This window comes from Phalaenopsis equestris, unplaced genomic scaffold (genome assembly GCF_001263595.1).
Source record: "Phalaenopsis equestris unplaced genomic scaffold, ASM126359v1 Scaffold000727, whole genome shotgun sequence".
Classification (NCBI taxonomy): Eukaryota; Viridiplantae; Streptophyta; class Magnoliopsida; order Asparagales; family Orchidaceae; genus Phalaenopsis; species Phalaenopsis equestris.
This window is the reverse complement of record NW_018165167.1, coordinates 170,435-185,736: the sequence shown is the minus strand read 5'-3', so window position 1 is coordinate 185,736 and position 15,302 is coordinate 170,435. Positions and strand designations below refer to the sequence as shown.

General features: G+C 33.7%; 1 protein-coding gene across 1 annotated transcript in view; it reads right to left on the bottom strand.

Annotated features, from left to right (window-relative positions):
* The window catches only part of LOC110030494 (probable serine/threonine protein phosphatase 2A regulatory subunit B''delta), a gene marked incomplete at its 5' end in the record, with an annotated part of 34,245 nt that overhangs the window by 12,570 nt on the left and 6,373 nt on the right, over positions 1-15,302 (bottom strand). The window contains 2 exon segments of the mRNA XM_020733222.1: positions 6,684-6,793; positions 6,938-7,085. Coding sequence (XP_020588881.1) covers positions 6,684-6,793; positions 6,938-7,085 — 258 coding nt within the window.

The following is a 15,302-nucleotide window of genomic DNA, read 5'->3' as shown; positions in this document are numbered from 1 at the left end:
GAAGTAAAGGATAAAGTAACAAGAGGTTAAAAAGGACAAGCAGCTTAAAAAGATATATGAAAAATTACTCATAAAAAATGGAATTGTCAACAACATCGCATTTGCATACTGCTACGTATTACCTGAATCCCAAATTTTATTATGATAAAGACTTACATGTGAATAAGGGTGTTAAAATTGGTTTGCATGCATGCATAAAAAGAGTTTTGCTTGAGGCGGACTATCTTAAAGCTAATGATCAATTTCATGATTTTCATTTGAAGAATGAAATCTTTCGATTTATAAGAGCTCAAGCATGCTTACCTAGTATGTTAGATTCACCTATAATTTTAAATCTAAAAGTTCATGACTTATATCTAAGCTTCCTATCATAATATAGATTAATAATTTTATTTTCATCTTATTCTAGAATATTGGTGGGCACAATTTGGAGATGACCTACATTACGGTGAACTTTCCTAAGCTTGTTTAACATTCGTTTGCAAGCGTGTAATTAGAGCTTATTCAACCAATTATAGATGAAGAGAAAGAATCAATTAACTACAAGGCCAAATGAACAATTTAATTTATGTTATGTCTAATAAAAAATTAAAAGAAAGACATCTAGAAATGGTAGTGATAGAATGGTTCATTTGATTGTTAATGATAAACTTTTTGATGATGAATGAATAACTCCAAAAAAACAAGAAAGAATATGACTATGAATATGAAGGAATAACTTTTAATAATAATGAGAATGAAGATATGAATGCTAACATTGAAAGAGATCAAAGGGATACTAAATTTGAAGTAGTTTCTAATTCGTAACCCCACTTAAAAGAAAAAATCTAAATAGATAATTTAAGTATGACAGATTACTTGGTTGTGTTACAAATTTGTTAATTTATTTTAGATTATAATGAATTAAATATTAATTGATAAAGAGAGTAAGATAAAAGAATGTAGTAATTGAAAAATATTTTTAAGATGATGAGATAGAATGGGAGGAAGATGGAGTTATTACACATGACGAACCACTGTTGATTAGGATCCTTGTGATGCAATAAATTTTAAGTGGGTATTTACTTTAAACCTTGCTTCAAACTTTTGTTTTATATTGACATTAAAAATTAAGATTCATGCATTGTCTTTATAATGATAAATTAAATAAAAGTGAGTTTATCATATTTATGAATTATGCATACTTTTATGAGTTTTATTTTTTTTATTTTATTTAATTTTTTTTTTAGGTGTACACCTCAATAAACTTCTGAGCTTACACCTCACAGGCCAGGCAAAAACCTCAGTTTTTTATTTCATCTCTGTAAACCTTAATTGGGATAAAAGTTTTCTTTTGATAATGCATTACACAAGCATCATACCTAAAAAAGTTACAAAGCAAATTGAGTGAAACAAATCTTTCTTAATATTTACAAACATCAGACTCAAAAGCACCATATTAATATATCCTTCCATCCTCCAAGGCACCATATTAATATGTCCTTACATCATCCATCTATAGCGATGAATATATAGCATTCCATCGATGGTGATGCATCAATAGCATGCTAAACAAGCATGCATGCATGTTTGTGCATGCCTTCCATATATACTGGAATGCACAGGGATGCTTTAATATATAAGTTCATTAAAGCATGTAAATACATGAATGGACAAGCATGCACTTATGATGTCAAAAAAAGGGGAAATAATTTATATATTATGATAAGATCTCTTTAAATCACTCGAAAATTCATTTATAGCATGTTGCACTCTTTCAACAAATAAGCATGCATCCATTTTTGTATTAATGCATGTTTGCACATCACATACATTCTGACTACTTGCATACATAGCTATTGCGTGTATGCACGGAAATACATGCATGCTTGCATGCATATTCATAAATAAAATGTATAAATAAATGCATATGCGGTATGTTTTTATGCAATCATCATATCCATCCATTTAATACTAGTTACATTCTTTTAGCATACAAGGATCCATCCATACCTACTTGCATGCAAGTAAATGTATATAACATCCATTATTTGCTTGCATACCAGAGTGCTTTTGATCAAGTAGCATGCTTCATTGTTCTCAAGATAAAGATGAAACGTTTGAGCTGGGCCAATGATTTTCATTAAATGATATATGCATTTGCTCTCTACAAGGAATTTGATCTATAACAATCATTATGCCTGAATTCTTTCTAATTGGACTTCTCAACTACTTTAACCTATAAAATATTTGAGATATATTCTAGAGTTTACTATATATATATATATATATATATCGCGACATGGCGACTCGAGTAGCCCTCGATACCTTTACGCCGATAGAAAACGTATTATGTTCGTCGCTTCGTCGTGCACGAAAAAGGGTAGAGGTTCGCGTCAAAGCAGATTCGTTGCCTCTTACAGAAGACGGGAAGGGGCTGCGGTGTTGCATGTTCGTCGTCCTCCTACGAACGAACTTCAGTCGCGGCTTCTCCCTACAACAGAGGTTAGATTTGATTGCTTCGATTTTACATCCCGCACAACGTTTCTTCTTCGACACTCAGCTAGGACACAATCGAAGCTCCTCTTTTGCCTTCCTCCTCGACTCAGCTCGACAGTAGTGTGATCCTCTTCTCCCGAGTTCGGCTTCAGCTCCCCATTACTTTCTCTGTTTTTCGATTGTTTCTTCGATGGCCACTGTTCCTCTCTCAAATCAGTACCTAGGCAAAAAATCTTTTGTTGAGGTGCTTGGCAAGGGTCTAGACTCTGAGAAGGCTGTTGATCATGTGGTGTTTCCTCGGATCTATCATGATTCACTTGAAAGGAAAACCGATTGTCTGTTTCTTAAGAGGAATTGTAGGAAGGGTGGTAAGACTGCTCTTATCTTTTCAGTCCTCAAAGTCTCTACTCGGATTGAAAAATGCAAATTCATACTTATTGGGAAATTTCAGTTTGGGCATCCCAAAATGGAAGTTACTCACAAAGCTTAACTGGTAGGACAATGGAAGGTGGATCTCTTTGATGGGAGACATGTGATGATAGAATTGACTATGGACGAAGACTATGCTAGGATTTTCTCCAAGAAATACCTCACCATTGAAGAAAAAACTATGATGTTGCTCAAGTGGTCTCCTGAATTTAATCCAAACCAAAATACCACCTACAGTAACAATATGGTTTAAGTTACCTGGGCTTAAGTTGCAACTTTTCAATCATCGGGTTTTGTATTCCATTGGGGTCATGCTTGGGAGACCAATGAAATTAGACATACTTTTAAACTCACCAGGCCTTCTGTTGTTAAGAGTCTTGTGGAAAGAGATATCGCTTTACCAGACATTGTAAAAATTTGGCTTGGCACTGTACATAACGGGTACTGACAAAAAATTATCATTGAACAAATACCATATTATTGCACCCATTGTAAGATGTTTGGACACACACTTCAAAAATATTTCAGGCTCCACCCTAATTTAAAACCCCAACCTCAAGTGCCTCGCCAACTACTCAAGAAGCACATATTCCACCGATTGAAACGGCGAAAACTGCAACTAGAAAGGATATTGCTATTGATTTTTTTCCCCAGAGAAGTACTCTCACTACCTGCAACTAGAAAGGATATTGCTATTGATTTTTCCCCAGAGAAGCACTCTCACTACCTCAGCCCCTCATGTTGCCGAAAATGAGGATTCTTTTCGGTGTCAGATGATGCTCCAAATGCAATGGAAACAATTATTGCTGATGTACAGGGCCATCAAACCTTGGTAGAGTCCCAAATTTAAGATGTGCAATATATAGAAATAGCCCCCATTGATGATCAACTCAGTGATATGTTGGGACATCTCTTACAAGATGATTGGCGAGTTTACAAAACCATGAAGAAGAAAAAAGGACTAAATGAACTCAGGAATTTACAGGAGGATGCTTTGCTCATTTCGATTTCGGGTGGTCATCACAGTTTGGTGTTCATCTCCCTCGCTTGAACCAGGGAAAGATTCAGAAAGAGGAAAACCCACTCATCATGATTAAGCTCTATGGTGGACCATTTTTACCTTTTGGGGAAATTGTCCGGCCTTTTTTTGGGGTATAATTGTACTTTTTGGTTACCTTTTGAGTTTTGTATGCCTTGTGAGTGGGTCCAAGCACCCGTTGACTAAAATCTTTGTATCTTCTTCCCATCAAGTGCTCATAGTTTTTTGACCAACCACCACTCTACAAGATCTTTTGAGTTCCATCATAGACTAAAGATGGCAAGCAAGTGTAAGCTAAAAGAGATTATAATAAAACATTAAGAAAATGTCGATCAACCAATTTCTCAAACTAACTTGAAATGTCACATGTATAGTTAGATCATTTCTCACACTTTGAAGGATTGTTTCAGACCAATTGGTCTTGCTATATCACCATTCTCATGTTTTAAGCAGTTTGAAGGAAATTTTGGGTCAATTGTCAGTTTAACAAAACTCGTATATTAAGCCCTTATAGGGATCTTATGAAGGGAAATCTCTCTTATATGCTAATTTGGCATTAAAAAAAATATGATGCTTGATTTTGTGTGTTAATCATCAACATCCATCTCATATGGGATAATCTTTCTTCAGAGTGGTTTTACTAAAACATCCAAGAGAACAAAAGGAAAGGGGTAGAATTGGCAAACAATATAATAAAATAGTGATTTCCAACCTAGACCAGGCAACTTACCCACCTAACTAGTTTTGGTGCTAGTTCAAAAAAAATTAAAAAAAAAAGCTATTAAGTAAAAGGTTTGTTAAAGAATTTAGATATGCCAAACCTTAACATGCTAGACAACTTAACCAATTCAGCTTCAATTTAATTAAAACGTATGCTCGAGGCAAAATGTCGTGGTTAAGAATCTAAGGTACACGTGAACTTTGTAAAGTGAAAATGTGCAAAATTAGGACTATATATTTACAACACATGTTCAACAGAATGTCTCCCATCTTTATAGAAAAAGCATATGGCATGGGAAAACTACCTTAGCAAAGTCTATAGGTAATATGTTGAGAGTTATATTGAATGAAATTGCATCATTTGCAATTACATTGTTCTATCTAGATTTTTTTTTAAAGAGAGTGGCTGCTGCAAGAAGCTCCAACTTATGTAAGGTTTGGAAAGGGGTGTACATAACATTACTATTATATTTTCAAGAGGTTATTATATTAACCCTTCAAAAAAAAATCAAAACATAAATAAGAGGATTATATTAAGACGGAGGAAGCATCATCGTTATCACCAACAACACAAACTATAACACAAGCTTAAGTGGTTAGCCTTTGATGGATATATTCAAGCATTCAATACCTCTACTTTTCATGTGTGCATGGCTGCCCCCCCCCCCCCCCTCTATCTCGCTTTCTAAGTGATGAAAAAGAGAACCAAAATTTCATTTAAGTTCCAAGATTTGGCCTCTCCAAATCAAGGAAGAAGAATGATTGAACATTGCTCGCAAATTGGAATCACTCACCTTCTAAATAAGGTTTAATTAAATATTACATGTTTTGATTGACTTATTTGTTTATTTTCCCTCTTGTTTATTGCAATCACATTATTAATTTACAAATCAAGGAGAGTTTAGCGATTTTCTTGCTTGCTCTTTTGAAATAGCAAGACAATGTAACGTTAAAAGAACTCTTGATTATTGAAAAAAATTCATGTTCGATTCTGTCTAAATTGTGAGAGGATTAGATGTTGAATAATATTCATGTTTAATTCTGTAGAAATAGTGAAAATGGATTAGTGGTTGAATAAAACTCATGTTTAATTCTGTATGAATGGGGAGTAAGGCTTAGTGGTTGATCTTCAAAATTGGAAAAGACTTCATGGTCAATCCAACATTTGGACGTCAGGAGTCAATGTTTTTATCCCTTAACTGCCTCTTCTACTTTCCTTCTTTTCACCAAAGAGCTCTCAGTTTTTTATTTTTTTTATTTTTTCTCAATCCCTAGCCTCCAGCATACCCTGACACCTCCCCAAAACCATAAAGCATCCATAAAAACCCCGAAAGCTCTCCAAGCATCCAACACCCTCCCTACATACCAAACCCTTACCCTCTTTAACATAAACCCTGAAGGAATCTCAGGTTCCATCCATCCAAACCCTAAGCAACCCACATCCAAGCCCTCCAACACTCTCCCAAATTCCCTACAACTTTCCTGACACCATAACAGCCCACTCTCTTCTTGGCAAACCCATCAACTTCAGGCTGACCCTAAACTCCTCTACAACTTTTCTATGAAACCAATTTTCTATCTCCATCAGTTTCAAGATGCCTTCAGCCTTCAAGGTGCTTCAAGGTTGCCTACATCTTCAAGATCCATTCTCCATCAGTTACTCTAGCCTCTCTACTTCTAATCTTGATCTTCAAGCTTAAAGAAACAATAAAGTAAAAAAGAAGAACACAAAGTAAGAAGTCTGTTGAAAACCTGGACTATGAGGTAGGAAAATCAAACAGTAGTAATGAGTATTCCTTATAACGTTGTCAACCATGAGTAACTGAGAAAGACAACGAGAGCGATAATTCAATATGGAGTTAAGTGATAACAGAATATAAAAAAAACTTCTTTAAGAAATAACTTAAATTATCAAGCATAAAGGGTGAATTAACATTGATAAAGTTAAATTAATAATCAAGGTAAGGGTATTAAAGTCATCAGACGAAGAAACAGATGCCACTAAGCCATAAGTTACCAGTATTCAAGGCTAGGCACAGATGATTTATCTTCTTCAGCAAGGATAAAATAAACAAAGTCTTCATATCCCATTTTTCCTTCTACCTTGCTTGTGAACTTCCTAGGAACCTGGATATTCATTTCACTTGAAATTTCAAACAAAGAATACAACAAACAACAAAAAACAATAACCAGGATAACAGAATCATCTGAAATCCAGCTGGAAGGTATTTTGTTTCTGCTGAAATTAAGCCAAATAAACATATGGATAACCTGCGAGAAGATTCGTTCGACAATCCTATATGTAAGTGCATGATTTCCATATCTAATAAGGTTTTCCTTATCGATCAGAAAATCATGATCCGTGTCCAGCTCCCAGAATTTGCAGTATATCACATAGAAGTGTTCATAGGAAAAGTATCTGGGAAAAAAAATCAAAAATAAACTTTCAGTTTTAACACGCTAGATTTTCAATATAATAATCACAAGAAAGTAATGCTTTGCATTAGACTTCATGACAATAGTTTTATTAACAAAAGGATTGTGATTTTCTCAGCTTCGGGTTTTCAAAATCAAGTGGGATTTGATAGACTGGGACTTAAAAAATGCAAAAATCTAACCATTTAGAGTCGTAAAATACTTGAGTAAATTAAAGTTTTTAAAAAAGTCTCTGAAAAGCCATGTGACATTCTTTCAATGCATATTTAATTAACGTTTCAAGCCACTAGGCAATAAAATGAAAACCGCCTCTATATAGTTTTTGTCCCATGAAGAGCGAACAATGTTATCTTGCAACTAATGGCAATAGAAGTTGGCAGACTCAAGTTGAGCTCATAAATGCTAACTATATTGTATTGAAGTTTGTTTTCTACTAATATTGCCCACAAAGTATCATAACAGAGTCATCTATCAACCACATTCAGTTCGAGCTTGTCCGATGTTCACTACTAGCTCATGAGAGGCAATATATAGTTTACATAAAAACTTCAATCTTCATCAGCATCAAAATTACTAAAAATTTATTTAGCTAATACAATCAAAAGCTCACGATATTCACACTTATATCTACAACTACTATGGACCATACCTTTGAGAAACACAAAAAAAAGGAGAAAAAGAAAGACGTCTCCGCATGCACATAAAAGGCATTTTAATGAAAAGAGTATGCTGATACCTAAGCTTGATTGCTAAAGGGATGCTCACCATCTTCAAGAGCCTCATCTAGAAAGGCACCATGTAGTCACCTAGTCGCCCATGTTCAATGCCTAGAGTTGTTATTATAACAATTTAAAAAAATCACACTTAAAAGTAAAAGTGAATATTTGTTTTTTAAAGGAATGACCAAAAGCTATTATACGAGTCTCCAGTCACCCCTAACATGTCAAACAATTTGAGTACCACCTCCTTCCTTAAGGCCAACTGTGTCAGAGGGAATTTGAACCCCCGACTTGAGGGGTCTTATAACGTGGATGCCAACCAACAGGTCGGGGTACGTGGCAGAACTAAAAGTGAATATATATGTATGTGTATGTAAGTGTGTGTGTGTGTGTGTGTGTGTGTGTGTGTGTGTGTGTGAACCAAATAGTTCGCCCAATCTAATTAGGAAACCTAACCCTGCCTTTGCTCGAACCATCTTCCCTCAAACATTGCAAATCTTTCAATGCCTCATGATGTGATTTAAAGGAACAAGGACAGGATTTATCGCAAATCTCCCCCTTTCCCTCGACCCATAGAAGTATTCTAAAATAGGATTATCAAGGCCTTGGATCTCAGTAACTCCAAAGAAAATTCATTGCTTGATTCATAACTCTATTCCCTGAATATAAGACTTGATTCCGTGTTATACACCCAAAATGAAATCCATAAATTGTCTTACTATCTCGATTTCTTCCTTAACTAGGTATGTGCATAAAATGTCTGTAGGTGTAGGTTACTAATTCATTAGCCTTGAGACCTGATTAGGTCTTGAATAGGATGTGATGTGTTTCACCTCTGCAGGCTAAAGTCCTGGAAAAGATTACCCGTATTCGACTCAACTAGCTTAAACAGAATAATTGGCAAGGAATTCTTGCTTGGAAGTGGCTGGAATTCCCATCAGCAACCAACTTTCAACAAAATCCAGTTAAACAGCAGTAAAATGTTTATATGAAAATCCAATTGTTGAGATTAACAAGTTTAGAAAATAGAGAACATGATGTAAGAACTTCTTGATTCAAGAAGCATTTAATTGTCCCATGCTAGAGGAATTTTATTTACACCCATACCCAGCTCCTAATTGTTGATTATTGATCCTGCCTTGACTCGATTCTACAAAAAAGAAGCAAGGAAGATGGCTAAAAATATATTTTTGTGAATAAGATTGATTGTTGGCAATCTTAGAAGACTGCCTCGGAGCTTTTTCCAACCAAAAAAAGTATCAAGGAAGATCTAGGGGAGATCTAGGCAATCAACCTTAGTGAAATCTTTGACTCTAATATGGCTCCTTCTTACCTCTCCTAGACCAGGAGATCCTCCAAAAAACTCTCTCAGGATAAATTCAAATCAAAACTCTTTAAAAATAACCTACCACTCCAACATGACTATTTATTTATAAGCAACCACCATATACACCATATAGTCTTAGGTCCTTGATAACTAAACTGCCCCCGATAAGTGATAGGATTAAAAAAGAATCATGATAAAAAAACAAATAAAAAAAAAATACCCTCACCAAACCATGTCAAGTTCGCCGAGTAGGAGAAGACTCTCCTTGATGTTTAGTTTCCCTTCACATTCATAATAGGGTAAAAAGCGAACCATACTAAAGTTGTCCAAAATAATCAGATGCTCTAGCAAATCCATTTTATAAGTCTTTTTTTCCCCCATATGCTTAATGACTCTAAATAATCAATTTTTGGCTTAAGTTTAGAAAAAAAAATAAGAAAACAAATGTGTCTTTTATAAATGACTCATTAAGTGGTTGCCTTCCTTGAAGGAAACTAAGGTGCAAGCTTTATTAGCTTGTTTTTGATAATGTATATTTTTCATCACATTTATTTCACAAACCTGATACATTTTTCTTTTACTTCATCAATTTGTTTATCTGCATCAATATTATATTCAGAAGTAACAGCTATGAAAGTCTAATTAAACTAAACGATGAGACTCTAGCCCTACACAATCTGAAAAGGACATCTACGAATATTTTGGTTATAGATTCATTATAAGCAAACTTAACTTGAGATAAAGCGAGAACTCATTGTTTTATATTCTTTTCTACCAAACATTATATTTTCCTAGACAATGATTGACGACTTCTATTCAAATGTCAGTCTGAGGGGGAGCAATGGAGCTAAAACAAGTTTACTACCAACTTTACATGTAAAATTTTCCATGCACACATCACAATCACACATAGTAGTTTTTAAGATCTCATATAGGTCAACAATATATGAAGCATTAATGGTTTTAAGATAATAAATAGAATGAGCCATTTTTATAGAATCGATCCAGCAAATCCATAATAGAATCCTTATAGAGGTTGTGGGCCCTTCATTCTCTCATTAGTGTAAGTTGATTCACAGTGATTCTCATTTGCACACTTTCACATCCACTAATAATCTTTTTCACTTCCCGTTGGGCTCCAGTTGCAGCTGCTAGAGGCTCCCTGATCATGCTTCTTCTAAAAAATGAACCTTGATGTATCCTCCACACACTTCTTGGTGACGCCACATCTTCATTCTCTCACTTAACAATGCATCTATCTCTCAAACGCTTATGGGACTCAATTTCACAAATATTCTTGATTATTAAATATCATTTCATCACGTCATTCTTTAAATTTTCTAATTGATGAATATTATTATTATTGAATATATCATTTTATGTTTTAAAAGTATTACAATCATTTAAACTTCGTTAAATAAAATGGTTATTATATGTATATTTGTATATATGATGTATAAGTTATTTGCGCTCTAATTAGTAAAAATAACACTAGGTTCTACAATTTAAGAAATTAAAATAAAAAAGTCCATTTGCATTGCAATGTACTTTGCACTTTAAAAATACTGATTTAAATGCCCATCATATCCAACATTTCCTTTGTTATTCCTTATGATCACTTAAAAATTATATAATATATGCTTAATGAATGTTATTATCTATAGTAGCCTTATATTGATATTAAAGGCTATACCGGCTAAGAGGCTTGCATATCTGCAACTTTATGAAGATTGAAGCAGTTTCCACTACTTTGTTGAAAAATCATATCTTATTAAGGGCACTATAAGGTGTCCGCTACAATAATATAAATTTATGTAATAAAATAATTCATCACTGATAAATAAATAAATATGATGGGATGCTCATACATGAGTTAGCTATAAGATTATTTAATAACTTGATTACATAATAATTATTACTAAGTAGTTGACATTTTTTATAGTTCTTGCCATAAGGGATGCAGTGCTATATTTATTATGGTAATATATATTGTTACTAGTACCACTTACTAATTTTAATGGATGTCCTATACCTTGCATTTATATCTCAATCTTAATTAATAGAAGATGCCCAATGAGATTTCCTCGCATGTTCGTTTGTTGTTATCATACCCTCACAAAATCTAACTAAGTTGATTGGTGAACATCACCAGTGGTATTCTTTGGGCTTGAAAATTAGTTATTTAAGTTGTAGTTCTTTCCTTTCTTTTCATGAGTCAAATGCTCAATTCCATTGAATAGACTGCTAGTATTTCCATTGCTTTAATAAAATTTAAAATATCACATAACAATAGATCTGCAATACAAAATATCCAAACTTGACCCTTAATTCCTAAGGTTTGCTTAGCAAGTTAAGTTTATCATATCTCATATTTCCAAGGTATAACATCCTCCAGACCTATAGGGTGCCTAGGGCTGTAATTGAACCGAATATGCCTTGTATTAGAGTTGGCTTGGTCATATTATAAGCTATTTATGTTTGAATTGAGCTTGAGCCGAGCTTTCACAGGTATGTTAATACTTGGCTTCATTAAAGTTTTCAAGCTTGTTTATTTTAATTAGACAAGTTATTCAACAAGTTAATAAATAAACTAAAATTTGAATGAGTGCTTAACTTTTTATATCAAGTTATTAAAAAATATTTGTATAAATCTAAACAAATGGAAATCAAATAAATTCTGAAATAGAATTCAAGTGTTTCACACCAATTAAATAAGATAATAATATAAGTTCCAAATAAATTTTCTTGTAATTAATTAATATAATAAGCATTCACAAACTAATTCATTGAAATAAAGAAACATGTATTTGCATTAAATTAATATCTATATTGATATTAAATTATAATATGTTTCTATTAAAAATACAAGTAAATAAATTTTAGTTAATCAAATTTTATTTAAAAAATATATCATATAACTTTAGAATATTTTAAAAGTTACCTTTTGAATAAAAACGAGTTTGTCTGTGAGCATAAATAAACAAGTTGAATCATACGTATGTCTGGCTCATTTAATCTTTGAGGTTTTTAAAAATGTTCAAACTTATTTATTTACTAATTTCCGCGAGCTTGATCAAGTATTAATTGAGTCATGATCCAGTTGTTCATCAACTATATTGGTTCATTTACAAGCCAAAGTATGCATATAAAATTACAATTATCAAACCCTTCACAACATTATTCTATTACATGAATCATAAGTCTTTTTTTAGGAGTTTGGAAGGTTGTCACACTCGCATTTGATTATGAAAATTTTGGATCAATTCGGCAAATAAAGAGACAAGAATGCCCTTATACATATAGCATTGTAGTTAAAGTTCTTGATACTGATATCTATTCATTGCAAGTGGAAAATGTTGACCCTCACATATACTTCACAAGGCAAGTCAATTAGGCATGACTCCTCTGTTGCAATCAAAACATCGAAATTACCCAAAGAAGGTTCTTCTATGATCAAATACAATAAACAAGGAGAAATCAACATACTGCCAGAGTAAAGTGCTCAATTTGAACCTAAAACATTTTGCCATCGTCGAAGTTGCTCATACAGCCTCCGATCACAAAATGAACTTCGCGAGTGTATCCAGAACATAAAACTTTTCCAAGGAGATATGTTATGTGATCGAAACGAGCGAGCACCGTGAAAACGACAGGTTGATGGCACGATGTATGTAATTTAGATTAATTCACCAAGAAGTCTAGCCAACCATCCCCTCACACAGAACCTTACTTTCCTATCAGCACATTAGTTTTTCCACTGCATTCAACTTGCTCGACCACTTCAACATCAACATTAAAGTAAAAAATAAAAAATAAAAAAGTGTGATTTATAGTTCTGTGGTATTTTACATTTTAGTTATTTTTGCTCGGGTCGAATATGAGATTTAGATTTTTGTTCGGCCTATAGTTTGCATCAGTTGCTTTGTTTGAGGGCAAACATAACTTTGTGGATCTATAAGCTCTAAATATTAACATATATGGCTATTTTTTATAAAGGAAGTCCATATGTAAGGGCCCATGAATGTTTAATGGTGGTCGTTCTAGTTGCTTAAGCAAAAGGGAAGGGGGTGTGTGTATTTGACACTTGTATAGGTTCAACTCGCCGCCTCACTGCATGGAAGGTATAACACTCTCAACTCTTGAAATAACTCTCGCAACGCATTTGGCACATTCAGTGGAACCCTATACACACATTTCTTAACGTGGTGGGGTAGAACTCGTATGCAACACTTGTGGCTCGGTGGACAAAATGGCTCGTTTGATGCGTCGAAGAGATCCCTATGCATGCTTTTCTTAGCATGGTGGGATGAAGCTCGCACGCGATGATTGAGACGCAATAGATAATTCTAAATTAAGTACTAGTACGTATATTTCTTGAGATGGTGGGGAAACACATTGCAGATACCTTAGATTGCACGAGTGACATCCGTACAAGCTTTTTTTAGTGTGGTGGGGGATCATGTTGCATTTTTGAAGTTCGACACACGCATTTCTTTGCATGGCGGGCAGACCAAGACCCCCGATGTAGCCCCCTAAATGGAGATGACGCAGGGAGGCTGCCAAAATGTTTTCATATTTAACACTGCTGTTGCCGGTCCCAAGCCCGGATGAGAAACGTGGAGGGTTGCGTTAGGTAGTCGACAGCCAGCGTAAAACTTGTCGAAAAAATCATGACATGAATCCTTTTGATCATTGTGTAAGTGCTAGGGCGTCCCCTGGAAGCGACGCGCTGTATAGCCTGAATACAGTGAAAAGTGTGCAAGGGCCGCTACACCGGCGCCCGGGTGTAGTGTTAAATAAGCAAGGGTTCCCACATTACGGGCGAATGCGGGTAAAGAAGTTAGTCCATGAAACTAATGAAACTAATATTAGGATAGGATCTTGGAATATAGGCACTCTCAATGGTAAATTAATGGAATTAGTTGATATTATGATTCATAGAAAAATTAATATCTTATGTATTCAAGAAACTAAGTGGGTGGGAGAAAAGGCTAAGGAGATTGATAATTTAGGTTTTAAACTTTGGTATTCTGGTAAGAGTCGCACTAGAAATGGTGTAGGTGTAATTATAGATAAGAGTTTGAAAGATAATGTTGTAAAAATTAATAGAGTTTGTGATAGAATTATAGCCCTTAAGATTATCATTGATACTAAGATTTTTAATATTATAAGTGTTTATGCTCCTCAAGTAGGTTTAGATACAGAGTCTAAAGATAAATTTTGGAATGACTTAGAAGACTTAATACAAATGATACCTCTTGAAGAAAGAATTTTTATTGGAGGAGATTTAAATGGACATGTCGGTAGAGTGGTAGAAGATTTCAGAAATATTCATGGTGGCTACGGTTTTGGAGTAACTAATGAAGAAGGTAAAGTTATTTTAGATTTTGCTTTAGCGTTTGATTTTGTTATTACTAATACTTTATTCAAGAAAAGGGATGAACATCTTATTACTTATAAGAGTGGATCTAATAAAACACAAATTGATTATTTTCTTATAAGAAGAAGAGATCGTCGTGATTGTAATGATTGTAAAGTCATTCCAAGTGAAAATTTAAATACCCAACATCGTTTATTAGTTTTAGATTTTAAGATTAAGAGTTGTAAAATAAAAAATACTAGGACTCATCATTGCAGAATTAGATGGAGAAACTTAAAAGATAAAAATAAAATTAATTTTATGAGTAAAATTCAAGATTTCAAAATTTGGGATATTCATGAAGAAGCAAATGTGATGTAAGATAAAGTAACAAATACTATTAAACAAGTAGCAAAAGATGTGCTTGGAGAATCAAAAGAAAAAATATTTACAAATAAAAATAGTTGGTGGTGGAATAATAATGTGCAAGAAAAGATAAAATATAAGAAGTTATGTTATAAAAATTGGTTAAAATGTAAAAGCTTAAAGAACTGGAGAAAATATCAAACGGCTCGCAGGGAGTCTAAAAGAACAATCTGTGATGCTAAAAATTCTGCTTTTAATGATCTTTATAATAGATTAGATACTAAGGAGGGTGAAAAATATATGTATAAACTAGCCAAACAAAGAGAAAAGAAAAGTAAAGATTTAACTCAAGTAAAGTGTATTAAAGATGAAAATCAAAAAGTACTTTTCTTAGAAAAAGATATTCAACATAGGTGGGTGAGTTACTTT